The sequence below is a fragment of the Plecotus auritus genome (genome assembly GCF_963455305.1).
Source record: "Plecotus auritus genome assembly, chromosome: 9".
In the NCBI taxonomy this organism is placed as follows: Eukaryota; Metazoa; Chordata; class Mammalia; order Chiroptera; family Vespertilionidae; genus Plecotus; species Plecotus auritus.
Genome location: NC_137783.1, coordinates 69,148,245 through 69,176,027, shown reverse-complemented (window position 1 = coordinate 69,176,027; position 27,783 = coordinate 69,148,245). Strand labels below are relative to the sequence as shown.

The window sequence follows — 27,783 nt, the reverse complement described above, 5'->3', positions numbered from 1 at the left end:
TAGTTATGTAAAGCTCTGGACCCACAGTGAGCATCCTAGGCATTACTAGCTAAGGTCGGTGGCCTCGTCCAATACCGTCCTCGACGTGTGTGTGGTTTTCCGCCCCGCAGTGCCACCTGCTGGCGGGCGCTCCTTCCCGCGCACCCGCACGGGCCCATCCCTTTTCCCGCCCTTTGTGTCTCCTTTCCGGCCCCTTTCGGGCTGGGCAGCACCACGCCTACTGACGCCCACAGCGCATGAGCGGAGGAGCCAGGGGAGGGTCCGCGCAGCCGCAGACGGCCCCGCCCCGCTCCGCCCCCAGGGGTGAGGGATCACGAGTTGCGTAGGACCCACTGCGCAGCGCTCTCCCCCGCCCGGGCGATGGCTCCCGCGCAGCGTTGCTCTCTGTGCCGCCAGACCTTCTTCTGCGGCCGCGGGCACGTCTACAGCCGCAAGCACCAGCGGCAACTGCAGGCGGCTTTGGACCGGCTCCTGCCCCAGGTGCGGGCGGGCGGCTGGAGGGCGGCGGGCGGCTTGGGGACGGGGCGGGCAGACCAGTGAGGACCCGATGGGATTGGGGGGGGTCTCGCTCGGGTGCCCCACTCTAGCTCCCATTTGGCCTCCTCGGGTCATCCCGCCTCTCCCGCAGGTGGAGGCCGCCCGCAAGGCTGTCCGCTCGGCGCAGGTGGAGCGGTACGTACCCGAGCACGAGCGGCGCTGCTGGTGCCTGTGCTGCGGCTGTGAGGTGCGCACACACCTCAGCCACGGGAACCTAACGGTGCTGCACGGGGGGCTGCTGGAGCACCTGGCCAGGTGAGGTCCGGCCGGGAGCCTCCTCGGGCCTGTCCGCCTGCACACGTGGGAGGGAGGATCTGACCAGGGGGATGGATGGCCACCCTGTAGAGGTTGCCTGCCCTAAGGGATAAGAGGGCTTTGGGCTGCCACGATCCCAGCGGTGTGGGTGGTCTCTCTGGGAAAGCCAGCAGGGCAGCCAGCTCGAGGTTACCTCCCGTCACCTCCTCAGGTTCTCGCATTTTAGTTGAGGACGGAGACTGGACATCTGGATGAGACTAGTGACTGTTTCTCTGCCAGCCTTGCCCAGGGGCAGAAACCCTGATGTCAGCTGGCATTACTTATCTAGTGCCCGGCTAATACCTGAGCAATAGTCTATATCTATCATTGAGATTATCCATATTCTCCATTCTCAGCCCAGAGCATAAGAAAGCAACAAACCGATTCTGGTGGGAGAACAAGGCTGAGTTTCAGATGAAAGAGAAGTTTCTCATCTCCCCTCAGGATTATGCACAGTAAGTCGCTGCTTATGAAGGACCAAGTGGCAGAATGTGAATTCTCTGGGTCTGTGTCAAGTACTAGAGCTTCCTCTTAGTTGGAAAGTTTAGTAAAGAATTTATAAGTGTCTATTGTCTTCATAGGACTCATTACTCTAGGTACTATATTGGACAAGAGTCTTTGAGAGGTTTATAATCTAGTTGGGGATGGGATTGACAAATGGGATTTAGCAAATAGAGAGCAATAGGTAGTAAAGGTTGACTAATCAATGAAGTGTGGCACAGTGAATACACAGTGCCCACCCAGCACCCACTCGTAATAGTTTGACTCTCTGTCCTCGGGAGGGCCCTTAGAAACGGAAGTGCAGGAAGCTGGTCAGCAAGAGGGAGTGTGAGCCTGGCTGCCTCCAGGGAAGGACACAGGCAGCCCCATGACACCACTTGTATCGGGACTATATTCAGATTATGGATGTGGAGCTGTTACAGAGAAGCTCATGGTGTCTAGTGTCTATTATTCCGTTCTACTCAGTGTGGAGAGTAATGAGGGAATGATAAGAAATGCTTAAATCTGCCCTAGCTGGTTTGGCTTAGTGGATAGAGTGTCGGCCTGAAGGATCCCAGGTTCAATTCCAGTCAAGAGCACATGCCCTGGTTTCGGGCTCGATCCCCAGTAGGGGATGTGCAGGGGGCAGCCAATCAATGATTCTCTCTAATCATTGATGTTTCTCTCTCTCCCTCTCCCTTCCTCTCTGAAATCAATAAAAAAATATATTAAATAAATAAAATAAAGACCCAACACTTAAAAAAAGAGAAATGCTTAAATCCCACTACCTGCCTTCACACCTGTGGCTCAGACTAGGAGATGGGAATCTGAGGCCAAAAAGCACTCACGTCTCATTACCTGACCCAGCCACATAGGGGTTTGGGTGGGTGACTGAAGGATAGTTAATCAGAAAAGTTTATGATTGAGAATTATGAGGACAGACTCTTGGAATTTATTAAAATACTAGAGTCCTGGAGCTCCAGTGGTGCAATTGGTTAGTGCGCGGTACTTATAAAATACTAGAGGCCTGGTGCACGGAATTCGTGCACTGGTGGGGGGTGTGGCCTGTGGGATTGACCAGCTGTGGGAGCACACTGACACCAGGGGGCAGCTCTTGCATTAAGCCTCTGCCCCCTGGTGGTCAGTGTATGTCATAGCAACTGGTTGTTCTGCCATTCAGCTGCTGCTTTTATTATATAGGAGGATAGTTTTGACTTTGAACCATATAAATTTTGTTGTTAATCCTCACTTGAGGATATTTTTTGCATTGCTTTTCAAATAGAGTGGGAGGGAGGGAGAGAGAATCATGGATGGCACATCAACTGTTGCCTCCCGCACGCGCTCCACCAGAGGGCAGGGAGTGAACCCCCAACCCAGGCACATGCCCTTGACTGGGAATCCAACCTGCAACTCCAGTGCATGGGCTGATGTTCCAACCACTGTACCACACCAGCCAGGGCTAATTTTACACATTTTAAGACCACTCATAAGACCAGACAAGGCCAAGCCTGACTGACCAGTAATGATAAAATGAGCCACTTTTAGGTTTAGACAGTTTATTCCTTACCTAGACGGCAGAGAGTAAGCCCAAAGTGCCAGCCTCCCAGGTCCTTGTCCAGCATGCCAGAAAGGACTGCACTGAAACAGAAAGGGCTGGGGGACCTCAGCATGAATGGGGGGAGTGGCTGGGAGCCAGGTGTCGGCTGAAGTTGCAGCTGCATGGTTTCAGGTCACAGCTCTGCTCTGCGAGGTCAGGGCAGAAAGCCCGACCTCATCAGAACCTGGGGGTTGATGAGAAACTATCTCATTGCAGCCTCCCAGGGAAGAGAGGGTAGGAGATGGCCTCAGTGCCTTCCAGGCCTCCTGTCCTCTGTGTTCTGGGATCACACAGGCATTCAGCCAAGACTGACAAACTGCGGTTCAAGGCTTTGCCTGTGCAGCTACGTGCAGGGCTGCCAGGGCACTGTGGGAGAGCTGTTCCCCACAAATTAAAATTTCAGTTAGAGCCCTGATCTGTTTTCTCAGTGGTTAGAGCGTTGGCCCGCACACCAGAGTCACGGGTTTGATTTTTGGTCAAGGGCATGTACCTTGGTTGCATGTTCTCGAGCCCCAGTGGGGGTATGTTGGGGGGAAGTCAGTTGATGTGTCTCTCACATTGATGTTTTTCTCTCCCTCCTCCCTCCCTTCCACTCTCTAGAAATCAATGGAAAAAATATCCTTGGGTGAGGATTTAAAAACATTTTTTTCAGTTAGAAAACAGATCCTAAAATTGATTGCAAAGACAAATTTCCCTAATTATAAATCAAGTTGATAACAATCACAAAAGAATAAGAATTCAAATAACTTTTTTAAAATATATTTTTATTGATTTCAGAGAGAAAGGGAGAGGGAGAGATAGAAACATCAATGATGAGAGAGAATCATTGATTGGCTGCCTCCTGCACACCCCCTACTGACTGAGCCCACAACATGGGCATGTGCCCTTGCGTGGAATCGAACCTGGGACCCTTCAGTCCACAGGCCGGAGCTCTATCCACTGAGCCAAACCAGCTAGGGCTCAAGTAACTTTTGTACACAACATTCTGACTGTACATCTTAGAAGGGTATTTTCTAAGGACTAAAGAATTGAAAAGAAATCTTGAGCTGTGCTTAGTAGTTTCACTGTTAATAGTGATATTGGTGTTCTGATACTTTTGTGTGTATTGTAGGACAGTTTACTATTGAACAACATGGGTTTGGACTGCATGGGTCCACCTATACACATGTTTTTCAGTGGGCCAGCGCAGATCAAACCCATGTTGTTCAAGAGCCAACTCCCCAGTTGCAAGTGCGTATGCTGAGGGCCAACTGTAGTCATACCTGGATTTCAACTGTGCAGGAGTTGGTGCCCTAACCCCCACGTTGTTCAACAGTAAACTGTCTATTGATGTTGTGGGGAACCAGAGATTTCAGTATGGCAGAAGGAAGAGACCAGTAGGAATGGAGGGATTTGGTTGGGAGGTATCAGTATTAATTTTTATTCAAGGAAATCTAAGCTCTGTCCTCTGAAAGAGCTATACATGCACCTGTGGAGCAATAACTTTACTAACACTCAGCTCTGTTTCTAAATATGACTTTCTACTGCAAGAAAGCAGATCTCATTGGAGAACAGTTGATTTCAGGCTGGAGCAGGGAAAGTACACGGTGAGTCCATGGAGTGGTGCAGAGGACAACAGCTGGTTTGAAGAGGGTTTCAATAGCCACATCCTATCTAATAAAAGAGTAATATGCAAACTGACCGTCACTCCAACACACAAGATGGCCACCCCCATGTGGTCAAAGATGGCTGCCCCCATGTGAACACAAGATGGCCACCATAAAATGGCCAGCAGGGGAGGGCAGTTGGGGGGGGGGGACCAGGCCTGCAGGGGAGGGCAGTTAGGGGCAATCGTGCCAGCAGTGGAGCAGTTAGGCGGCAATCAGGCTGGCAGGCAGAAGTGGTTAGGGGCAATCAGGCAGGTGAGCAGTTGGGAGCCAGCAGTTCTGGATTATGAGAGGGATGTCCGACCAGTGGGATCAGGCCTAAATAGGCAGTCGGACATCCCTCAAGGGGTCCCAGATTGGAGAGGGTACAGGCTGGGCTGAGGGACACCCCCCCCCCCCACCGTGCACAAATTTCGTGCATTGGGCCTCTATTCAAATTATGGGATAATTTGAATAGCAGAGTAATTGACTTTCATAAATGTGGTCATGGTTTCATGGTTCCATAGATGCTCTCAGGAGATGCATGCTGAAGTATTTAGAGTTGTCTCGTGATGTCTAAAATCTATTTTTGCTTTGGCAAAAAGGAAATGTGTGTATAAAAGAGAAGTGGAGCCAGTATGAAAAAATGTTAACAGTGAGTCTGGATGAGAAGTACATAGGTGTTCACTGTACTATTTTCTTTTGTGAGTTTGAAATTACTAAAAATTTAAAGAAAAAATTATCTACTGAAGATCTTTTCACAATTGGCAGGGCCTGAGGTTCTGGGCTGACTTGCCCTTTTTCTTTTTAGATTCAAGAAATCCATGGTGAAAGGTTTGGATTCCTATGAGGAAAAAGAGGACGAGGTGATCAAAGAGGTAAGTCAAAGGGACCCAGCCCCATGATCTTGTACCCGTCTAAGCAGCCTCTCTCCCACAGATGGCAGCTCATATCCGAGAGGTGGAGCACAGCCGGCAGGAGGTGGTTCGTTCCATCTTAGAGGTTGGTTTCCCTCGGAGAAGCCAGAGCAGTATCCAAATCCACTGATCCCTGCTTCTCCCAGGTCCAGCATTTCACCTATCAGCTCTAAAACTCATGGACTCCATGCTTCACCTGCTCTGCCTGAATTCCCTTACCTGTCCACTAGGGGGAAGGCCTTATCAGTGGAGAAGATGTGGGCAGGGCTGGGAGGCTGGGGGGGGGGGTGCAAGATGGGCAGTACCCTCCATATGCCAATTTGTTTCCTTCTGGAGGGTGGGAGTATGGCCTAGGTACTCTTAAGCATCCTAGACACATTTATTTTTCCTGAATCAAACTCAGTCTCAGGCAGTGCCAGACCCAGAAGCGGGCTTTTCGGCACCTGGAAGCTGGAAAGGGACAACCAGGTAAGATTGGAGGGGAATCCTAAGTTGAGTTTGACCTGTTAGAGCATTCTGTAACTTTTTATTTCTAAAATATATATATATATATATATATATATATATATATATATATATATATATATATTTTTTTTTTTTTTTTTAAATATATTTTATTGATTTTTTACAGAGAGGAAGGGAGAGGGATAGATAGCTAGAAACATCGATGAGAGAGAAACATCGACCAGCTGCCTCCTGCACACCCCCTACTGGGGATATGCCCGCAACCAAGGTACATGCCCTTGACCGGAATCGAACCCGGGACCTCTCAGTCCGCAGGCCGACGCTCTATCCACTGAGCCAAACCAGTCAGGGCTCTAATATATTTTTATTGATTTCTGAGAGAGAGAGGGAGAAAGGTAGAAACATCAATGATGAAAGAGAATCAGTGATTGGCTGCCTCCTGCACACCCCCTTCTGGGGATCGAGCCCGCAACCCGGGCATGTGCCCTTGATTGGAATTGAACCTGGGACCCTTCAGTCTGCATGCCAACGCTCTATCCACTGAGCCAAACCAGCTAGGCAGCATTCTGTAACTTTTGGCTGGGATATGGGAACAAATCGTATCTTTGCTGTCCTCATGGATCAAGGACCTCGTTTGCCAGCCTGGCTCCTGTTTGTCTTTTTCAGTCAAGTAGCCTCCACCGCACAGTGGCCCTCATACTTGGACCTGCCACCTGCCCCAGAGCTTGACTGGATGGAGACAGGACCACCTCTGACATTCATTGGTCATCAGGTACAATGGACAAGCCAGCCAGGAAAGCACAAATGCCCCTCGGCTCCCAAGACACCCATCTCTCCCAGGTTTCCTACCCAGCCTTGTCTTCGCTGCAGGGTTTTCTTGCCACAGTTCTCTAGTATAGTCTTTTCAGGTGTGTTTCTCACCCTCCATCCATACCTGTTGCCCCCACTGCCACTTAGGAGTGCCAACACCCAATGTATATCATCTGGAGAAGCCATTGGTCCAGTTGATTACATCCCTAGGTGTCCCACGGCATCTGTAATTAACCCCCCTCCTGTATTTCCAATAGGCTTAGATGCAGATCCTCTCTCCTCCATCTTCCACATCCTATCAAGTATGTCCATGTGACCTCAGTACATTGATCTCTTGAAACAGTTCCTACCCCTCCCCCTTGCTGTCTTTAGTCTTTTTTTTTTTAATTTTAGAGTAAGGGAGAGGGACAGAGAGATAGAAATATCAATGATGAGAATCATGGATCGGCTGCCTCCTGCACACCCCATACTGGGGGATGGAGCCCACAACCCAGGCTTGTGCCCTGGGCGGGAATCAAACCAGTGACCTCCTGGTTCATAGGTCAGTGCTCAACCTCTGAGCCACACCTGCTGGGCCTGTCTTTTAGTCTTTACTCCAGCTGTACTGTGCTCTTTGCTTTGTGCGCATGCAGTTGCATTCCCTTAAATATGCTTTTCCTCATGACCTAGTTTCTAACCTCCCTTCAGGTTTTAGCTCAAATGCCACATTTCCTGGAAGGCTTATCTGAAGTTATCTCTTATAAATGGATGTAGTACCATGTACAAGCCTGTGAATGTAACTTGTGCTTTTTTAATTCTCTTCCCCAACAACATGTATGTTGTGAGAAAAGGCTTTTGTTTACCTGGCATGTAGCAGGCACATCTTCTCTATGAGGACCGTGTCTCTTGAGGACTGGACTTTCAATGGTTTCCTGTGCTCTTAGAATTTAGCATCAACAGGGTACAGAACTAGCACTGTGGCACTGGCTCCAGCCACCTCCTACAGAGTTTGCCCTTTCCCTAGCTGTGAGTGCCCTATTATCTCGTGGCTTTCTATATCTAGGTTGTTTTTTTCCCACTTCCAACTACAGGACACACCAGGAGTTGGTAACATCCACTCAGGTAAGTGTTTCTCCAACTGTAAGAGGTACTTTTTAAAAAAAAGCAAAGTTGAATTGCTTCTTGGCCTTCTGGCTAAGATCAAATGTAACAACTGTGTTTTTGTTTTTCTTGAGAATCATCAATTTGTTGTTCCACTTATTTATGCATTCATTTGTTGATTCTTACATGTGCCCCAACCAGGAGGGAATCCACAACCTAACCAACTGAGCTACCCTGCCAGGGCATAGTATCTATTCTCGACCAGTTTAATATAGATACATCCTTTAACTGAGGACAATATATCAGATGGACTTTTGAAACAGGGAGATGGAATAGGAACTTGCTCCATCCACTCCACGTATCGGCCTGGTATTGCACCAGGAGAAATAAGGTTGATTAAGATAAAGCACTAACTGCAATCTAGCTGCCCAAAAGATAAATGGAGAAAGATGTGATATGTGTGTGTATCTGCAATAAAAAAAATGAAAGCTTGCCATGTGGACCTAGAGAGTATTATGCTGAATGAAGTAAGTCAGAAAAAGACAAATACCATACAATCTCATTTATATGTGAAATCTAAAAAAAAAAAAAAAACAAGACAAAAAAAAAAAAAAAACAAGACAGAAACAGACCCATATAGAGAACAAGCTGATGATTTCCAAAGGGTAGGGGGTCAGGATGGATGGGAATGAAAAAGAGAAAAGAAAACGGCCCTAACCCGTTTGGCTCAGTGGATAAAGCGTCGGCCTGCGGACTGAAGGGTCCCAGGTTCGATTCCGGTCAAGGGCACGTACCTTGGTTGCGGGCACATCCCCAGTAGGAGGTGTGCAGGAGGCAGCTGATCGGTGTTTCTCTCTCATCGATGTTTCTAACTCTCTATCCCTCTCCCTTCCTCTCTGTAAAAAAATCAATAAAAATATATTTAAAAAAAAAAAACACGAATTGATGAAGGGCTTGGATACTGAATATATCAAGAACTCAAAACTCAATAAAGGCATATTAAAAAGATGTTCCTCAGAATGGCAAAGTGAAAGACTGGGCATGTACTGGAAGAACTTATTCATTGCTGGTGCAATGTGAAATGGCATAGCCACTTTGGAAAACAGTCAAGCAATTCCTTAAACATACATTATGATCCAGCCATTCCAAGAGTAAAGAAAGGCTTATATACAAATGGTCATAGTAGCCCCAAACTGAAAACAATCCGCCTCAACAAATGAAAACTGCAGCAGTCCTCAACAACAAAAAGGAACTGTTGGTATATGCAGCACGGTAACTCTCAAAGTAACTAACAGGTCTTTTCCAGGCGCCACACCGCCCTGGATGGCCCAAGATGAGGAACACAGCTCTGGGAACCAACAAATAGGCCCTTCCTATGAAGAATTTCTTAAAGAAAGTGAGTAAACTAAAGCAAGAATGGCACTGGGGGCTCTTTAAATCTTCCTACTCACATAAAATCATTTACTTATAGAGGAAAAACAGAAATTGAAGAAACTCCCCCCAGACAGAGTTGGAGCCAACTTTGACCACAGCTCCAGCACCAGCGCAGGCTGGCTGCCCTCTTTTGGCCGGGTCTGGAACAACGGACGCCGCTGGCAATCCAGGTTTGGGGCCAGGGCCAGGAACCCAACCCACCCTCCTCCTCCCTTAGGAGATGTCATCCTTTTGTCCTGTTAACCCTTCATTTCCTTTCAGGCATCAATTCAAAACTGAAGCTGCAGCAAGGAACAAACAGCAGTCAAAGAAAATGGTTTCATAAGGCTAGAAGCTACATCAGCAAACCCACACCTGCCACTACCCTTTGTGACTGCCTCGCTTAGGAAAAGACACACCCACTTACTGATTTAATAAAGGTTTATTTTTCAAAATGTACAGCTGGTGAGATCTGTAAAAAAAAAAAGGTAAAAAGCATCAGTCTACGGCCTTATAAAAGGGAGGCATACTTCCTACACCATGAGCCCCTGGATTCTTGCTCACCTATTGTTCATGCATCTTCTCCAGCAGCTGGGGCATCCCCACCTTTGGTGTTTCTGGTGTAAATCACTTGAGCTCTGTGCTTTGAGACTAGTTTAATAAGTCCTAAGGAGAAAGAACAGGCTTTCACATAGTGCTCTGCATTATACCTCTTTCCAAAACAAATGCTGAATTTGAGCATGAATTCAATAAGACATGCCTACATTCTTGGTGATCGCCTAATTTTACTTATCCTTTGTAAATGAGGGACCCACCATCTGCTCAAGATGGCCACCCTCACAGCACTTTTTCCATATTAGGCACTACACATAGTGCCACCGAACTGCCACGGGGGCCAGAGCACAAAAATGACATGTTAGAATCATATTACTAACCACCACTGGTTAGTCCAAGCCTATTCTTTTTTACAAATTCCAGTTAAAACATTTAAGATGGCTAAAATGGTCACGACAATTTAATGTGCAACCCGGCCATCGTGGCTATGGTTGAGCATTAACCTATAAACCAGGAGGTCACAGTTCGATTCCTGGTCAGGGCACATGCTTGGGCTGTGGGCTCCATCCCCAGTGTGGGATGTGCAGGAGGCAGCCCAACAATTCTCATCATTGATGTTTCTATCTCCTCCTCTCCCTTCCTCTCTGAAATCAATAAAAATACATTTAAAAAATAATGTGCAAAACCACTCCAGTGCAGTATTCCCCCTCTCACCTTTACTAAGGAGCTCCTGAAGGGCTGCCCTGGCCAAGGAGCCTCGAATCTTCAGCCTCTCGGAGACTACAGCTGGGGTTATAAGCTTGTAGTTGGGAACTTCCTTACAGAGCTTGTCATACGTGGCTTTGTCAAACAAAACCAGGTTATTGAGCTTGTCCCGAACTTTGCCTTTGGACCACTTCTGCTCACAAAAACAAAAAGGAAGGGTAAGTGCTCCTGACAGAATCCCCCTCGCTCTCCCAGACAACCCTATCAGAAGCTTCTGTATCGGCAGGGCTGGGAGGGTGACAGGACTGGGAGGTTTCTGGGTCTGAAACTACAAATTAAGATTCAAATAATTAGGATATAAAGTAAGAGACCCTGGCAACCTTTTTTTTCCTTTTAATATATTTTGATTTTTTTTACAGAGAGGAAGGGAGAAGGATAGAGTTAGAAACATCGATGAGAGAGAAACATTGATCAGTTGCCTCCTGCACACCCCCGACTGGGGATGTGCCCACAACCAAGGTACATGCCCTTGACCGGAATCGAACCCGGGACCCTTCAGTCCGCAGGCCGACGCTCTATCCACTGAGCACACCGGTTAGGGCGACCCTGGCAACCTTTAATGGCATCACATAAATTAGGCTTTGAGGCTTTGGGATATGGGTTGAGTCCCACCGGACTGGTTGGAATGATGTTACATGCGAGGCACCAGAACAAATGTCTTCAAACACATTGGAAGCTCCAATTAGAATGCACCACACCGTTCTTGACATGAGAAAAAGCGAGAATGGCGATAGGCGCATGAGCTCTAATAGTCTGCCTTTATACCCCACAATGTTAAAAGCCATCTGCTACACGTCACTTATTACTAAAGGCCATCTGGGACGGGCGCCCCAGTTTTCCTTACTCTTAGAGGGGCTCACTCCTACCTTCTTTTTGGCCTTGCCCCCCGACTTGTTCACGGGGTCTTTGTCTTTCTTGGCCGACTTTCCAGCATCTTTCTTCTTCTTGTCGTCCTTGGGCGGCTGTTGAAGAAAAATGGGGATACCGCCGGCTCCTGGCGCGGCCCAGACCCCCACTACCGCGCCCGATCTGGCCCGGCCCCCAGCGGAGCACGTGGTGAGCGGGGCCACCCGCCCCAGGCTGCAGCCCGCAGTCCCAGGGGTCCCTCCCGCGGAGCCTCCACCGCGTGGACACAGCGCCACTGGCGTCCGGGCCGCAGCGCCGCACTCACCATCGCGGGACTCGGAGAACAGGGATGCGCTGCTGCCTCGCCAAGATGTCGGCCCGAGAGGAAGCGCCGCTCCCCACCAAAGGCAGAAGTCGTCCCCGCCGGCAAGCGCTTCCGGGGCAAGGGGCGGAGCCCGCGGAGGGCGCCCGAGGCCCCGTCCCTCGCTGGAGCCGGAAGCGGAAGCGGGCTGAGCCGCTGGGCTCCGATTCCCGTGCCGGGACCCCGCCTGCCTCGTCGAGCTGTGCTGCTGGTTTGGAAGCAGCCGCGCGCTGCTCTGCCCTGGCACTAAGAGCCGGGAGAGAGACCGGAAACCCGTTATCAATCCAGGCAACTAGTTTCCGGCGTCGCGCCCCCGACGCGTAGCCTCAAGTGCGCAAGCGCGGCCGGCGGCGGGCGGGGAAGTGAGGGCGGGCGGGTCCAGCGACTGCGGTCCAGCCAGGCCGACCATTGCCGGGCTCGCAGCCGCGGCGCAACGATGGCTATTTTCAGTGTGTACGTGGTGAACAAAGCCGGCGGCCTGATTTACCAGCTGGACAGCTACGCGCCACGAGCCGAGGCTGAGAAAACGTTCAGTTACCCGCTTGATCTGCTGCTCAAGCTACACGACGAGCGAGTGCTGGTTGCCTTCGGCCAGCGCGACGGCATCCGGGGTGGGCTGGGTTCGGGGTGGGCTGGGCTCGGGAGGGGGTCCCGCGGCGGTGGGCTGGGCTCGGGAGGGGGTCCCGCGGCGGTGGGCTGGGCTCGGGAGGCGGTCCCGCGGCAGTGGGCTGGGCTCGGGAGGGGGTCCCGCAGCGGTGGGCAGGGGCTGTGGTCGCGTCCCTGTTCCCTTGGCGGAATCCACTGGATGGGGCTTCGTTGACCATCGCCTCGCTTCTGCAGTGGGTCACGCAGTGCTGGCCATCAATGGCAAGGACGTGAACGGCAAGTACACGGCCGATGGCAAAGAGGTGCTGGAGTATCTCGGCAACCCTGCCAACTATCCCGTGTCCGTGCGATTCGGCCGGCCCCGCCTCACCTCCAATGAGAAGCTCATGCTGGCCTCCATGTTCCACTCGTAAGTCCTCCAACCCTGCCTCGTGCCTCCTGGCCTGCACTGGGCTCTTAGGCTGGCGGGTTAGTGTTCCGTAGGCAGGCGGTCTCCTGAGCGGCAGTGCTTACCTTTCTCTACTTTTAAGTCATTAGGAAAAGAACAACTGATTTAGTTCGGCCAGGTTTTAGGTAATACTGGCATTGGTGGGCTGTGGCTTCTTAAGTCAGCTTCTCGGAACTTCAGTTCGCCATGTTTATAGTAAGGCAGTTGAACTAAAAGATCTTTAGGATCTTTTTTCTGTTCTCAACCACAGTATGAACTGTGATGGGTATGCTAGCCTTGGGTTAAGTAACATTCCCATTGTTAAGTTTAATTGATTCCAGAGAGGAAGGGAGAGAGAGAGAAACATCAATGATGAGGGAAAATCATTGATCAGCTGTCTCCTGCACACCCCCTACTGGGCAATGGAGGCCACAACCATGGCCTGTGCTTTGACCTGGAATCGAACCCTGACCTCCTGGTTCATAGGTCCACGCTCAACCATTGAGTCGCATGGTGGGCCCCAGTGTTAATTTTTCCCAAAGTTCTTAATGTAAAATGTTGTATAGCAAAGTATGGATATACAATAAGTCCTCACTTAACCTCCTCAGTGGGTTCTGCAACATTAAGCAAAAGGAGGTACAGTTGACCTTGAAGCACAGGGGTTTAGGGGTGTGAGCCCGACACAAATAACTTGACTCCCAAAACAACTACTGTCATCCCTTGGTGTCTGCAAGCTCAGTTGGTTAGAGCATCATCCAGATGCCAAGATTGAAGGTTGGATCCCCATCAGGACACATACAAGAATCAACCAGTGAATGCCTAAATAAGTGGAACAAATCAATGTTTCTTCGTCCCTCCCTCTCTCTCTTCCTCTCTCTAAATATCAATAAATAAAACAGTACACAACAATGCAGACAGTTGGCCCTCTACCTCCAGGAATCCCCTACTATGGATTGAAAATACTATTTTTGATCCAGACGTGGTTGAATCCTTGTATGTGAAACCCCTGAATAGGAAGGCCAACCATATATTTTTTGGAAAAAATTGTGTATAAGTGGACCCACACAGTTCAAACCCATGTTTAAGTGTCAATTGTATCATGAAACCAGTTTTGCCACAGGTCAATTGATGTGAAAAGTTCCTATGGCATCTCATCAGTGTTTAAATAAACGATGTTATTTGAGGACATGCTGTAAAATCCTTGCAGAATTCGAGTGAACTTGAAAGAAATTTTGTTCCCACTGCCCGTTCTGCCTGCCTCCAACTGTAATGTGAACTCCGCAGCAGAGAGGATCACTTCAGTGGGAGGTTTGGGGAAGCACTCCTCCCTCACAGCAGTGGGTGCATCCCCAGCTTTGCCTCCTTTGCAAATAGGCTGTTCGCAATCGGCTCCCAGCTGTCTCCTGAACAGGGCAGCTCAGGCATTGAGATGCTGGAGACAGACACATTCAAGCTGCACTGTTTCCAGACCCTGACAGGTATGCGTCTCCAGATAGGCCAATGGGATGCAATGGGATGGGTTGTGGAAGGGATTGACCAAAGCTTGGGGAAGCAGTGGCGTGGGGGTGGCTTCCTGGGGCAGTCAAGCATGGACACATCTGTCTGTTTTGTGAACCCGAAGCTAGTTAATATTTAATCTGCCGCTGATTTTGTCCACACTACCCAGTATGCTCAGCCCTGGTTATCTTGTGCACACATAAAACTTACCTTAATGTCCGCTCATGTTGCGCACATTTTGGAAGGTGTGTTGTTTCAAAATGAAATTTGAATGCCAAGTGGAGACCTTTGGATCATGAGTTCCATTGCTTCACTCCCTTTTAATGCAGATAATTGAAAATTGCCTGAGTTTGTCCCCTGCCTGGCACTTTCTGCTGAGGGACCCCCAATTCCAGAAGTAAGTGATAGAGCTAAAACTCAAAGCCTCATCTCAAGTCAGCTGAGTGATGTGATAAAGTCACTTCAACTCTTGGTCTCACTTATGGATTTAAAACCTTGCCTTTCTGCTCTGTGGAGCAATAAGGATAAAACGAAAATGGGGTGATGAAAGTGCTTTGCAAAACTGAAGTGCTATACAAACACAGGATGACGCCGTTGTTGCCTTCTCTACCCTTTGGTAACCATTCCTGGCCCCTCTCCAGGAATCAAGTTTGTGGTGCTGGCAGACCCTAGGCAAGCTGGAATAGACTCTCTACTCCGAAAGATTTATGAGATTTACTCAGACTTTGCCCTCAAGAATCCATTCTACTCCCTGGAAATGCCCATCAGGTAGGTAGTCCACTCCCCAGATCAAGTTCTTGCCCCAACCTGTGTGCTCTTCTCCAAAATCACTTTGAGATATAATAGAGCTTTTTAAAAATAAAACAAGAGCGAGTAGTCTTTTACTTATTTAAGAAATCCATGACTTTTCCTTGGAAAGTATGTCCTTCAAGCAGGCACTTGACTGGCTCTGCCTCTGCACCCAAAGGGGGAGAGAGCCTTAGCCTCTCACTTTGTCCTTACATGTGCCTCCTGGGCCTGTAGGTGTGAGCTGTTCGACCAGAACCTGAAGTTAGCCCTGGAGGTGGCAGAGAAGGCTGGAACTTTTGGACCTGGGACATAGGCTGAACCTGCAACAATACCCCACTGTTGCCTTCCTAAACTCTGAGATCCTGTGGCAGGGGTCTTACTGAGTCCTCTCCAGTGGAAGTCCCAGGCGCCTTGTTAGTACACCTGAAAGGGAGGGGGTAGGGGGGCTGAGTTTGTTGACGGTACTGATCCCTGAACCTTACTACCATGCTCTTTCCTCTCATATATGTCATGTTCCTACTTCCCGACTCTTATGTATTTTATTTATGGAGGAGGTAGGCCCATAAATGCTATAATAAACATTCCTTTGATCTCAGTGTTTGCAATCCTAATTGATGGTTTTGGGGGAAAGGCCCAGGAGGGGAGACAAAAATAAGGGAATTCTGGGGAGATATTCTAGTAAAAAAAAAAAAAAAAATGTGCTCATTAAATGAATGAACGTGGGACTTTGAATCAGGGCCCTTGGACCTAGTTTCATAATTGCTGCTGACTTCTAGGCTGGTGATAGTGGTGGTGATGATGATGATGGAACATTTATCAAGTGTTTACAGCCAGGCTTTATCTCATTTAATCCTCACACTCAAACCTCAGGGGCTAGGCTCTGTTACAGACCAGAGGTTTAGCAGGTGCTCTGTGCTGCAGTCTCAGAGCCAGGTACTGACAGCCTGAGGCTGAACCCAGGCTTCTGACGGACTCAGCCACTGCCTCCCTCCACTCACTTCTTAATCTGCACGAAACCCAGTAACTCCACTTCTGAAGTGATCGTTGAGTTAGATATACAGTGTTAAACTGAAGGCAGAGGAGACGTAAATTCACAGGAGTCCAGGTCCGCTTTCCCATTCCAGGGAATTAGGTCTCACTTTTAGGGTGGAAAGAGCAGGTCCCAGAAGGGTATTTTCCAGAGAAAGCTGCCTGGCTTATATATTCCTCTTGAAAGAAGGACTGACTCGCTGTCAGTATTTAGTATCAAATCTAGCTTTAATCTTTTGGATCTGGGTCATTGGCTAAACCTATAATGTCTTCCTACTCTCCCACCCATACCCGAGGGGGGTGTACCCAGGATGATGGTCTCTCTTCCCCTGGACCCTGAGGAACTGGTAGTAGCAGTTAGCTCTGCTGAGAGGCCTTAGGGCAGAAGGCAGGGCCATGGTGGCCTGCAGCTGCAGGAGGGCCTCACCCCTGGTGGGATGGGATGGGAAGGGGGCCAGGCAGGGCCCAGGAGAGAAGAGTGTAGGAGACTCCCTGGCTGTAAGGGCTTCCTGTTTGAAGGCAGAAAATAGAAGCTAATGGAATCCCAAAACAAAGGTTATCTTTTAAATAGAGCATAGGACGGGGAGCCGAAACCTCATTAGCTACTGATCCTGTCCAATGCTGCCTGGCCAGGGAAAAGGAGCAGAAGGAAGTCAGAGGTTCAGTGCTGGCCAGAGCAGGCCCCTCTCCTCCCAGCCGGTGGGGCGAGGGCCAGGTGGGAGCGGATGCTCTGGAACCTGCCTCTCACTCGGACTTCGTGGGCACTCGGCCCATCTTGGTGCGAATGTTCCGCAGGACAAAGAAGGCAGCTGTACTGGCTGCGCAGATCACTTCCGCCACCCAGAAGGCTGTGCTCCAGCTGTAGTGCTTGGCAATGGTGCTGAAGGGCAACCCGGCCAGAAAGCCACCCACTGCCAGGGAGGAGGAGGCAAGAGCAGAGTCACTTGTGAAACTACTCAGTGGGGCGCCCCCAGCCTCTAACTGGCCCATGTGGGGGTGAGGTAGAGACTAAAGGGTATCGCTTACCATTGGCCATGAGTCCCACGATGGCATGGGAGGTGCCACACAAGTTGGGAGGGGCACTCTCATTGGCAATGACTCCAAACAAGGCAATGGGACCATAAGAGGAGAAACCAAACAGAGCTCCCAACACCAGGATCCAGAGCTGCGAGGGAGTACAGGGCAGCATTGAGAGGCTGGGCACGCCCACCTTCCCCACCAGAAAGGAGGTGTACCCCAGGAACAAGTGACTAGTCAGGAGGCGGTGACCCCTCACCCCACTCCCAACACAACTGCCAGTGCAGAGCCGGAGGAGTGGCTGCCACACTGAGCGGCCCTGGGGCCATGTGGGTAGGTGAAGGAGATACAGGAGCCATGCCTCTGAATGAGACGCTGGCTCCTGTGAGCTGGACTGGCTGGGCAAGGCAGAGGGGGTAGGACAAAGGTGAGAAACAGACAAAGATAAGGCACCTCGTGCTCCTTAAAGCCTGTGAGCTCAGTGAGAGGGTGAAGAGCCAGAGTCCAGAAAGCAACATCCTGACGAGCAGAAGGAAGAAGAGAAAACCAGAGCAGAGTCAGGAGGGAGGGCACCAAAGTGCAGAGGAGAGGAGCCGAGGCACAAACAGAACCAGAAAGGGAAACTGAGCCAGAGGAGTCGGGTCGGGCCACAGCCAGAGGAAAGCGAGTCCATGGCCCTTGCTTCCTCCTCATTCCGTGCCTGCCCTGGCCCAGCCCCTTACTTACCTTGGGGGCGTCACTGGTCACGGTTACCCGGAAGAGGTACATGGACACTGTCATGCCTGCCATCATCAACAGCAGCAGGCCATGGCGAGGGTTCCCATGGGTGGACGGCCCTGCCTGTGGAGACAGTCCAGCAACGTCAGGCCCTAAGACCCTGGACTCTTAACACACAGGCCTCTGCTGACAGGTTGTTAGCAATCCCTCCATTGGGACCTCCGATGCTCTGAGGCCAAACTCCACAATGTCCCTTCCTCCACTCAGGCCAGCTCAGGACATGTGCTGGCAAGCTGCACCATCCTCCCAGCCCATTGCTGGGGTTGTGAGAAGCCCACTGCTAGGCTGAGAGAAATTCTGACTCACTTTGACATAAGTTAAAACCCTTTCCTGTTCAGCCGGCGTGACTCAGTGGTTGAGCATCGACCTATGAACCAGGAGGTTATGGTTCAATTCCTAGTCAGGGCACATGCCTGGGTTGTGGGCTTGATCCCCAGTAGAGGGCGTGCGGGAGGCAGCCGGTCAGTGATTCCCATCATTGATGTTTTTATCTCTCCCTCTCCCTTCCTCTCTGCAATAAAAAAAAAATATATATATATATATATATATATATTTTAAATATATTTTATTGATTTTTTACAGAGAGGAAGGGAGAGGGATAGAGAGTTAGAAACATCGATGAGAGAGAAACATCGATCAGCTGCCTCCTGCACACCTCCCACTGGGGATGTGCCTGCAACCAAGGTACATGCCCTTGACCGGAATCGAACCCGGGACCCTTCAGTCCGCAGGCCGACGCTCTATCCACCGAGCCAAACCGGTTTCGGCAAATATATATATTTTTTAAAAAACCCTTTCTCCAAAGGCCTGATTTCCACATCAGCCTAAACCAGCACATGCCAACCTGCCTGTGCCCCAGGGCTCCCACTTCTGGTGCCTGTCCCATTCTGGCTGGGAAGATTTATATATATATATATATATATATATATATATATATATATATATATATATATATATATATATATATATTGATTTCAGAGAGGAAGGGAGAGAGAGACAGAAACATCTGTCTGATGAGAGAGAATCAGTGATTGGCTGCCTCCTGCACACCCTCTACTGGGGATCGAGCCTGCAACCCGGGCATGTGCCCTTGACTAGAATCAAACCTAGGGCCCTTGAGTCCACAGGCCACTGCTCTATCCACAGGGTCAAACTGGCTAGGGCTCTGGCTGGGGAAATTTAGGGATCCTCCTCCTGTCCCTTCTGCCCACTCACCTTCACCATGGCCTGGTCCGACAGGTAGCCAGCGGCAATGCTGCCTACAAGGCCCCCGACCTCCAGGGCACTCATGTAGGAGCTACCTGCAGTAGGGTGTGGGAGAGGGAAAGAAAGGGTGTTGCACATTGGGGTTGTCCCAGAGGGTCCCCAAGGGCTGGTCACAGCTGCCTGCATATTACCCAGCCTCAGGGAGAGAAGAAAGGGAATTAAGGGAAGCCGGGCCTGCATTGCCCACCCCCTGCATTGGTTTCTGCTCTATGCCCACCCCTGTCCCAACACTCCTCTTACCCACAAGGGCTGACTGTCCTTTCTCCTGGATAAGGAAGAATTGGCCCCAGTCAGTACAGCAAGTCTTGACTCCAAACACCACCAGGTAGCCAGTGGAGAGCACCCACAGGTAGGGGGATAGCAGCAGCTCCTGTAAGGTACTCTCCTCCTTCATGGAGCCTGGGGGAGGAGGCCAGGCCTCAGGCTCTGCTTCTGCTGCCCTCCCCAGGGAGCGCCCACCACTCTTTAACCAGCCACAGGAACAGAGTCCATCCAGAGCCCGGGTCAGCCAAGGTCCTCTCACCCTTGCTCTGCCCTCCCCTCGCTGCAAGCCTCAGCCAGTGAATGACACTGAAGACCAGGGCAGATGGAGGAGAGCGCCCCAGCCACTTCAGCTTAGGCTGCTGCCCAGGACAGGGAAGCCTGGCTCTGTGTGGGGAAGGGTCAGGATATAATATGAATCCTAGCATTTATGGGCACTGCCATTTGTCTGACACTTAATTGTGTTTGGAATGGAGTTTATCTACTCACTCCCCACCCACTCTCCATTACCATTCCAACCCCTACAACCACTGGCTAGCACAGGCCAGGCGTACAGCCAGTCCTCAGTAAACGTCTGCCAAGTTATGACGAAAGGGATCAGTCTAGATGGGTGCTCACCCTTTTTGCCTTTGGAGGGGGTGGGGTCCAGGTTGCGGAGTCCAACATCGGCAGGTTCATTGTGGATGAGCAGGAGACAGAGGAAGGAGACAACCACACACAGCGCCCCCGACAGGGTCAGCGTGCTGCGCCAGCTGTAGCTCTGGGCCAGAATGGTTGCCAGGATGGGGCCCAGCCCTCCAGCCAGGTTCATGCTGGTTGACAGGATGGCCCACCAAGTGCCAAACTGAGATGGCTCAAACCACTGTGGGGCACAGAGGGACAGAGTAGGTAGGTGCCCAGCCTACAGTCCACGCAGAAGGAGGGGATCAAGTGGGGCAGACTCAGAAGCTCACATTACAGGAATGAGGAAGAGGGCGCTTCTATTTGGCAGGGCCATTTCCCTCATTTGCCACCTGATCCCACCATGTCAGGCTCCTAAAATACCTTGACAAGCGATAGGAGCCAGACTGACACTCCTGAGAAACGCCTCGGGTGGAGGTGGAGGTGCCAGCTCCCCAGGCTCCTCGGATCCTCAGGGCCCATTGAGACAGGCTCCTTGGAAGGAGACACTCACCTTCCTGAGGACCTTCCCACACGGGGGCCAGCCCAGGCCTTGCGCCAGGCCATTGAGAAACCAGAGGGCAGCGAAGGCAGACACTGTGGAGCTCCAGGAAAAGGCTACGTTGACCAGGCCAACCAGGAGCAGCCCAGACGAGAAGAGCCAGCGAGCGCTCATCTGGTCCGACAGCACTCCACTCACAAACTTGCTGATGGCATAGGCTGCCGACTGGCTGCTGGTGATGAGCCCTGCAGGGGAGGGGCAAGGAACAGGACCCCTGGGGGGTCAGGGGCAGGGCAGAGGCACAGGAGAGGTTGGAGAAGCTGGGGTCAGGTGGGCAGAGGTGCTGGGCAGGGTGAGTCAGCTTCCTTCCAGGAGCACTAGGAGGACCTGTGCCGGGACCCTGACCTGTGCTGGGACCCGCCACTGCCCCTGCCTCAGCTGCTCTCCCTGCTTCCCGTCAGCGCTAGCCCCAGCTGACCCATGACCTTTCAGCCTCTTGGAGAGTTCCAGCGACAGCTGTCTGGAAGCAAGAAGGGGCAGGACAGAAGCACCCTCCCTGGGATTCACATCCACTTGATTCCCCCTCACCCTGGGTGCCAACTCTGTTGCCCACTGTTGCCCCACCTTTGATCATGGGGCCAAGGACTTAGAATGGAATCAGGGACCATATTCCTCCCGAAAGGTAACCTGCTGGGCCACATGAGGCTGTGGTGCCGACTCCCAGTTCCCATGCTCACAGCGCCAGTGGCCAGCAAGTGCTCAGCATGCACCCGCACGATAGGCAACCAGACTCAAAATCCCCCTGAACACACTCAGCACTAACAGTGCCTCTGAGGGTACACGTGGGTCACAGGCATACAGACACATCAGGTTAGCAGCCTGCCTCAGGCTGCATGGATCATACTCAGAGTCCTTCACCAACAACCATTGTACATGGCTCTCCGCCTCCGTCCGGCACACGGAGACTGTCCCCTCACCTCTGCTGTGCAGATGCTCCACACACATCACAGGGCTGTACACACCACACTGCCACACACACTCATCTGGTCCTGCGGGCCCTGTGTCCCTGGCTTGCCACCTGCTCTGAGGGCTCACCCAGGTCATCCTTGTCCAGAGGGACCTCCTCCACCAGCGAGGGCATGACGAAGGAGAAGGTCTTGCGGTTGAAGTAGTACAGGCTGTAGCCTCCATACATGGCCGAGAAGATCACAGTGCGATAGTAGCCATAGCCCCGGGCAGCCATGGTGGAAGCCAGCGAGCTCTGCAGGCCAGGACAGGGCGCCTCTGACCACGGCTCCTGCCTGCAGCTCCCTCTGTGCCCAGATATGCTGAGCTGGGCTTTTTCTGCTCCCTCCTCCACCTAGACTTCCAGGCTCTCTTTATAGCCACCTTCTGGACAATCATTAAGCCTGGGGCAGCTCCTAGGGAACCCAGTGTCCTGAGGGAGACAAGAAAACAGATTGACAGCCAAGCTGTGGGGGCCGGAGGCAGTGCCCATGAGCCAGGCCAGCACCCTGTGTCCCCAAAATGTCTCCTTTTCCCTGCTCTTCCTTGTTCCTCTGCCTGTGCAATCAGCGGTGATTAAAGGCTCACCCTAACTACCTTTGTCTGCAAGCGCCCAGGGAAGCGAGGCGGGTGGGAGGAAGCAGAGCGGCCCTCTCCTGCCTGCTCCCAGGCACCACCTTCTCATTCATCCCGCAAAGGGTTACTGAGGGTCTACTGGGTGCTAGGCCCTGCACTAGGCGGTGGGTGAGTTTCTACACACACTCCATCAGACATGTACCCCAAAAACACCACTTGCAAGGTTTACAGAACTGACCTCAAGCCCTGTCACTCCCAATGCTTAGCACCCATGGGGCAGAACTTGACTTGTTGCAGTTACAAGGAGGAGGACCTCCTAGTGCAGGACTCACAGTGTCACCCCGAAGGCCTCACTAGGGGCTGGAGTCATAGGATCACTCAGCGGCCTCCAGTCTCATTGACCCTGCGGTGCGGGTGCGGTTCCCATCCGGCTGGCTGGGGGCTGCCACGGAGGGTTGGGGGTGCGCACCCACGGACTTCCAGCGGCAGTGCCTAGCCGCCGCAAAGCCCGGACAGCCTGCCCACCCCCCTCCCTCCGCTTCTCCACGCGGCTGAAAAGCAACTGGAGCGGAAGGAGTAGGGCCAGCGGAGCAGACCTTACGGAGGCCCCGCGTGGGCGCTCGGCGGGCGTGGGGGAGGGAGAGGCGGGAGCTCGCACCTGCACAGCCCATGACCTCAGGCTGCCCCGCACCCCCGACACCGGCTGAGGAGGGATCGGGCCGGGTGCGGGAGCTGCAGAGGTGCGGAGACTCAGCCTGATGCACGTAAAGGAGCCAGCGCGTGCTGGTCCCGGGCGGCGCCTCCTTGGTCCCCAGAATCAAGAATTGTCCCCCCACCTCCCCAGCCGCAGGAACAACTCTGGTTGTAGCGGAAATGTGACAACCTTTGTTGGGGCTCCAGCAAAGGAGCCTAGGCCCTGAGATTCCCTCTCCAGCCCCGCCTGCAGGAGACGCCGCTCCCCCGCACACCACCACCTACCAGAACCCGGCGGGAGTAGCCTTAGGACCCGGCGGGCGGAGTCTGCGCCTGAGCCCTGGTGAGGCGGGGCCTCGGAGAGCCAAGTCCAGTCCCCAAGGTTCAGACTTAACCCTGCCAGTCACACCGTCCTTGGGCGAGGACGCTCTTCTTAGGGCTGGGCAACTCTGTTTTCTTTTCTTTAAACGTGTTTTTATTGATTTCAGAGAGGAAGGGAGAGGAAGAGAGAGATAGAAACATCAATGATGAAGAGAATCATTGGTTCTGCCTCCTGCACTGGGGAGCGAGCCTGCAACCCGGGCAGGTGCCCTGACTGGGAATCCAACCACTGAGCCATGCCAGCCAAATTTGCATTTTTATCCACCAATAATGAACTCTCAGAAAGAGAAACCAAGAATGCTAGTACAAGCGCATTTCCCATTGTAACAAAACAAAACAAAAAAAGGTACCCAGCCGGGCCCACATGGCTCAGTGTTTGAGCATCCACCGAGAGGTCACCAGTTGGATTTCCAGTCAGAGCACATGCTGGGATTGCGGCCGATCCCCAGGATGGGAGCATGCAGGAGGCAGCCAGTCAGTATTTCTCTCTCATCGATGTTTCTATCTCTCTATCCCTCTCCTCCCCTCAATAATATATATATAATATATATAAAGAAAGTATATAACTCAACACCAGGATGACAAACAATCAGATTTTAAAATGGGCAAAGGAGCCCTGGCCAGTGTGGCTCAGTTGATTGGAAGCATTGTCCCTTACAGCAAAAGGCGGGTTCGATTCCGGGTCCAGGCCCATGCAAGACGCAACCAATCAATGTTTTCTCTCTCTCTCTCTCTCTCTCTCTCTCTCTCTCTCTCTCTCTCTCTCCCCTTCCTATCTCTAAAATCAATTTTAAAATTAAAATAAAATTAAAAATGTTCAAAGGACCTGAATAGGCACTTCTCCAAAGAGGACATGCAGATGGCCAATAGACATATGAAAAAATGCTCAGTGTCACTGACCATCAGAGAGATGCAAATTAAAGCTACAATGAGGTATCACCTCACACCTGTCAGAATGGCTACCATCAATAAGTCAACAAATGACAAGTGCTGGCGAGGATGTGGAGAAAAGGGAACCCTCGTGCACTGCTGGTGGGAATGCAGACTGGTGCAGCCATTATGGAAAACAATATGGAGTTTCCTCAAAAAATTGAAAATGGGCCGAAACCGGTTTGGCTCAGTGGATAGAGCGTCGAGCTATGGACTGAAGGGTCCCGGGTTCGATTCCGGTCAAGGGCATGTACCTTGGTTGTGGGCACATCCCCAGTTGGGGGTGTGCAGGAGGCAGCTGATCGATGTTTCTCTCTCATCGATGTTTCTAGCTCTCTATCCCTCTCACTTCCTCTCTGTAAAATATCAATAAAATATATTTAAAAAAATTGAAAATGGAATTTCATTTGACCCAGCTATCCCACTTCTGGGGATATATCCCAAGAAACCTAAAACACCAATCAGAAAGAATATATGCACCCCTATATTCATAGCCAGTATCTAGAAACAGCTCAAGTGCCCATCAGTAGATGAGTGGATAAAAAAGATGTAGTAATTGCCCAGCTGGCATGGCTCAGTGGTTGAGTGTCAACCTATGAACCAGGAGGTCATGGTTCGATTCCTGGTCAGGGCACATGCCCTGGTTTCGGGCTGGATCACCAGTCTGGGGTGTGAAGGAGACAGCCTATTAATGATTCTCTCTCATCATTGATGTTTCTATCTCTCTCACTCCTCCCGTCTTCTCTGAAATAAATAAAAACATAAAATATGTTTGTTGTCCCGGTGCACAAGACAACACTGGACCAACTGAGCCACACCAGCCAGAGCATAATTTGGCCAGTTTTTACAGAAGGAATTGTCTCTGATCATTTGATCCTATCTATGTAAAATTAGATTTTTTAAAAAGGTAATATGTGATCAAAGTTAATTTTCTTTCTAAGGCCTAAATAAAGAGAAAGCAGTTACCCATTTAAAAAAGAAAAAAAAGCCCGGCCAGTGTGGCTCAGTGGTTGAGCATCAACCTATGAGCCAGGAGGTCACAGTTCCATTCCCGATCAGGGCACATGCCCAGGTTGTGGGGGTTTTGGGCTCAATCCTCAGTGTGGGGCATGCAGGAGGCAGCCGATCAATGATTGTCTCTCATCATTGATGTTTCTGCCTCTCTTCCCCTCTCCCTTCCTCTCTGAAATCAATAAAAATATATTTAAAATAAATAAATAAAAATAAAAGTATGTAAAATAAATAAAAATATATTTTGAAAAAAAATCTTTCATGACTTTCATATTTTTCAAGAGTCTAGGTCAGTTATTTTGCAGAATGGCCCTCAACATGAACTCGTTAGACTGTTCTTGCAATAAGGATCAGGTGAAACAATTGTGGCACAAGTTCTATGGTGTGTCATTCTCCATGTACCACATCAGGAGTTATGTAATAAGTGTGGCATTTAGTTAAAAGGTGTGCTCCTGATTTCTATACTATAAAGGTACTTTTTCCTCTTTGTGATTAGCAATCTATGGGATCATTCTTTAATACTGTGAAATATCCTGTTCCAATAATCTTTCACCCAGTGGTTTTAGCATCTATTGATAATTCTTGCCTGAATCCATTTATTAATATGGTAGTTGCAAATGGTGATTTTTCTCAATATATAATTCCTTCTATATTTATGAGTTGGTATTCTTCTGTAAAGAGCTTGTCTCCCTCACCCTCCCCTCTTTAAAAAGATTAGCACAGTATTGCCCTAACCGGTTTGGCTCAGTGGATAGAGCATCAACCTATGGACTGAAGGGTCCCGGGTTCGATTCCCAGTCAAGGGCACATGCCTGGGTTGCAGGCTTGTTCCCCAGTGTGGGGCGTGCAGAAGACAGCCGACCCATGATTCTCTCTCATCATGGATATTTCTCTCTCCCTTCCTCTCTGAAATCAATAAAAATATGTAAAAAATAAAAATAAAAAATAAAAAAAGATTAGTATTGCCCAGCTGGGTGTGGCTCAGCGGTTGAGCGTCGACCCAAGAACCAAGAGGTCACAGGTTTGATTCCCGGTCAAGGGCACATGCCCGGATTGTGGGCTGATCCCCAGTGTGGGGCGTGCGGGAGGCAACCAATCAATGATTCTCATCATTGATGTTTCTATCTCTCTCTCCCTCTCCCTCTCTGAAATCAATAAAAAAATATATTTTTTTAAAAAGAGCAACTGGACTTAAAAGAAAATTCTTTAAAAAAAAAAAAAAAAAGATTAGTATTGGCTCAGGAGTTGGAGCATTGTCCCCCAGACTGAAGGTTCTTGGGTTCAATTCCAGTCCAGGCCGCATACCTCGGTTGCAGGCTCAATCCCTGGCCCTGGTTGGGGCATGTGCCGTAGGACAATCTATGTGTCTCTCTCACATTGATGTTTCTATCTCTCTCCATTCCACTCTCTCTAAACAATGGAAAAAAGTGTCCTCAAGTGAGGATTAACAACAACAAAAGATTAGTATCATTGTATTTGATGTATTATAATCTGTGCCCACTATTATCTATCTTATTGCTCAAATTGTCTCATATTTGGTCAGTGGGAGCCCTTATAAGTTTAACTTGTATTTATTTTAAAATATTTTATTGATTTCACAGAGGAAGGGAGAGGGAGAGAGAGACAGAAACATCAATGATGAGAAAGAATCCTTGATCAGCTGCCTTCTGCACACCCCCTACTGGGAATTGAGTCCACAAGCCTAGCATATGCCCTGACTAGGAATCAAACTGTGACCTTCTGGTTCATAGGTCGCCGCTCAACCACTGAGCCACACCAGCTGGGCTTTTAAATGTTTTCCATCATTCACATTATATGTTATTATTAGCAAAAACTTGGAAAAGATAAAAAAGAAGTTTTAAATGCCAGTTGAAGATTGTCACTTATAATAGAGCATTTCTGATTTTATTCTTTTGTGTATACTAGTACATATGTGTGTACATATATATCTTAGAATATATAAATATAATCTTTCCCATTGACTTGAAGTTTTCAATTTACTTGTCAGCCTCTCCAACTACATAAATTCCACCAGAATGGGCTATGGCCCCTTTACCACTCTACACAGGTGGTGTTTGGTTCAGAACAAATGCTCTGTAAATTAGTAGATGAGCAATCACTCACATCATATAAACATTTTATAGATTGATTTTTTCCTGTTATTGCATAAACATTTCTAAAAAATATTTGTATTGATTTCAGAGAGGAAGGGAGAGGGGGAGAGAGAGATAGAAACATCAGTGATGAGAGAGAATCATTGATTGGCTTTCTCCTACAAATCCCACACTGGGGACAAACCCACATGTGCCCTGACTGGGAATTGAACCATGACCTCCTGGTTCATATGCTCAACCACTGAGCCATGCCAGCTGGGCTACACATTTTTACAGAGTTAAGGACTTTGAGCTGAGAAAAGTGAAACAGTCAAAATGCTGTTTGGCCTAAACCGGTTTGGCTCAGTGGATAGAGCGTCGGCCTGCGGACTGAAGGGTCCCGGGTTCGATTCCGGTCAAGGGCATGTACCTTGGTTGCGGCCACATCCCCAGTGGGAGATGTGCAGGAGGCAGCTGATCGATGTTTCTCTCTCATCGATGTTTCTAGCTCTCTATCC

At 50.1% G+C, this 27,783-nt stretch overlaps 4 protein-coding genes across 12 annotated transcripts; 2 read left to right on the top strand and 2 right to left on the bottom strand.

The window, feature by feature from the left end:
• The first annotated feature begins 294 nt into the window (after nt 1-294).
• CENATAC (centrosomal AT-AC splicing factor) lies at nt 295-9,677 on the top strand. Of its 2 annotated transcripts, XM_080641584.1 has the most exons (11): nt 295-480; nt 629-792; nt 1,188-1,286; nt 5,345-5,411; nt 5,473-5,535; nt 5,854-5,918; nt 6,582-6,687; nt 7,796-7,826; nt 9,112-9,201; nt 9,277-9,409; nt 9,501-9,677. In XM_080641584.1, the coding sequence occupies exons 1-11, from the start codon at nt 361-363 to the stop codon at nt 9,562-9,564; spliced, it is 1,002 nt and encodes a 333-aa protein (XP_080497710.1). In that variant the 5' UTR covers nt 295-360; the 3' UTR covers nt 9,565-9,677. The 2 variants fall into 2 exon arrangements, with proteins under 2 accessions (XP_080497710.1, XP_080497709.1); XM_080641583.1 differs by lacking the exons at nt 7,796-7,826; nt 9,112-9,201; nt 9,277-9,409; nt 9,501-9,677 and having other exon boundaries at nt 6,582-7,185.
• RPS25 (ribosomal protein S25) lies at nt 9,642-11,837 on the bottom strand. The gene is made up of 5 exons (XM_080641586.1): nt 11,710-11,837; nt 11,405-11,500; nt 10,488-10,671; nt 9,783-9,884; nt 9,642-9,690 (listed from the first exon to the last, which is right to left on the bottom strand). Exons 1-4 carry the CDS (start codon nt 11,710-11,712, stop codon nt 9,790-9,792), a joined length of 378 nt encoding a protein of 125 aa, XP_080497712.1. The 5' UTR covers nt 11,713-11,837; the 3' UTR covers nt 9,642-9,690; nt 9,783-9,789.
• A 344-nt stretch (nt 11,838-12,181) lies between these two features.
• Nucleotides 12,182-15,659, top strand: TRAPPC4 (trafficking protein particle complex subunit 4; the record flags this gene model as incomplete). Its single annotated transcript, XM_080641585.1, has 5 exons — nt 12,182-12,356; nt 12,586-12,760; nt 14,153-14,256; nt 14,917-15,043; nt 15,299-15,659. The coding sequence occupies 5 exons, from the start codon at nt 12,182-12,184 to the stop codon at nt 15,375-15,377; spliced, it is 660 nt and encodes a 219-aa protein (XP_080497711.1). The 3' UTR covers nt 15,378-15,659.
• SLC37A4 (solute carrier family 37 member 4) lies at nt 15,652-23,250 on the bottom strand. Of its 8 annotated transcripts, none has more exons than XM_080641581.1 (10): nt 23,136-23,250; nt 21,672-22,014; nt 20,589-20,850; nt 20,033-20,276; nt 19,394-19,552; nt 19,103-19,188; nt 17,837-17,950; nt 17,564-17,629; nt 17,120-17,258; nt 15,652-17,004 (listed from the first exon to the last, which is right to left on the bottom strand). In XM_080641581.1, the coding sequence occupies exons 3-10, from the start codon at nt 20,748-20,750 to the stop codon at nt 16,838-16,840; spliced, it is 1,137 nt and encodes a 378-aa protein (XP_080497707.1). In that variant the 5' UTR covers nt 20,751-20,850; nt 21,672-22,014; nt 23,136-23,250; the 3' UTR covers nt 15,652-16,837. The 8 variants fall into 8 exon arrangements, with proteins under 8 accessions (XP_080497707.1, XP_080497701.1, XP_080497702.1 ...); XM_080641575.1 differs by having other exon boundaries at nt 20,589-20,821; XM_080641576.1 differs by having other exon boundaries at nt 20,589-20,821; nt 22,816-23,142.
• Between the last annotated feature and the right edge of the window lie 4,533 nt (nt 23,251-27,783).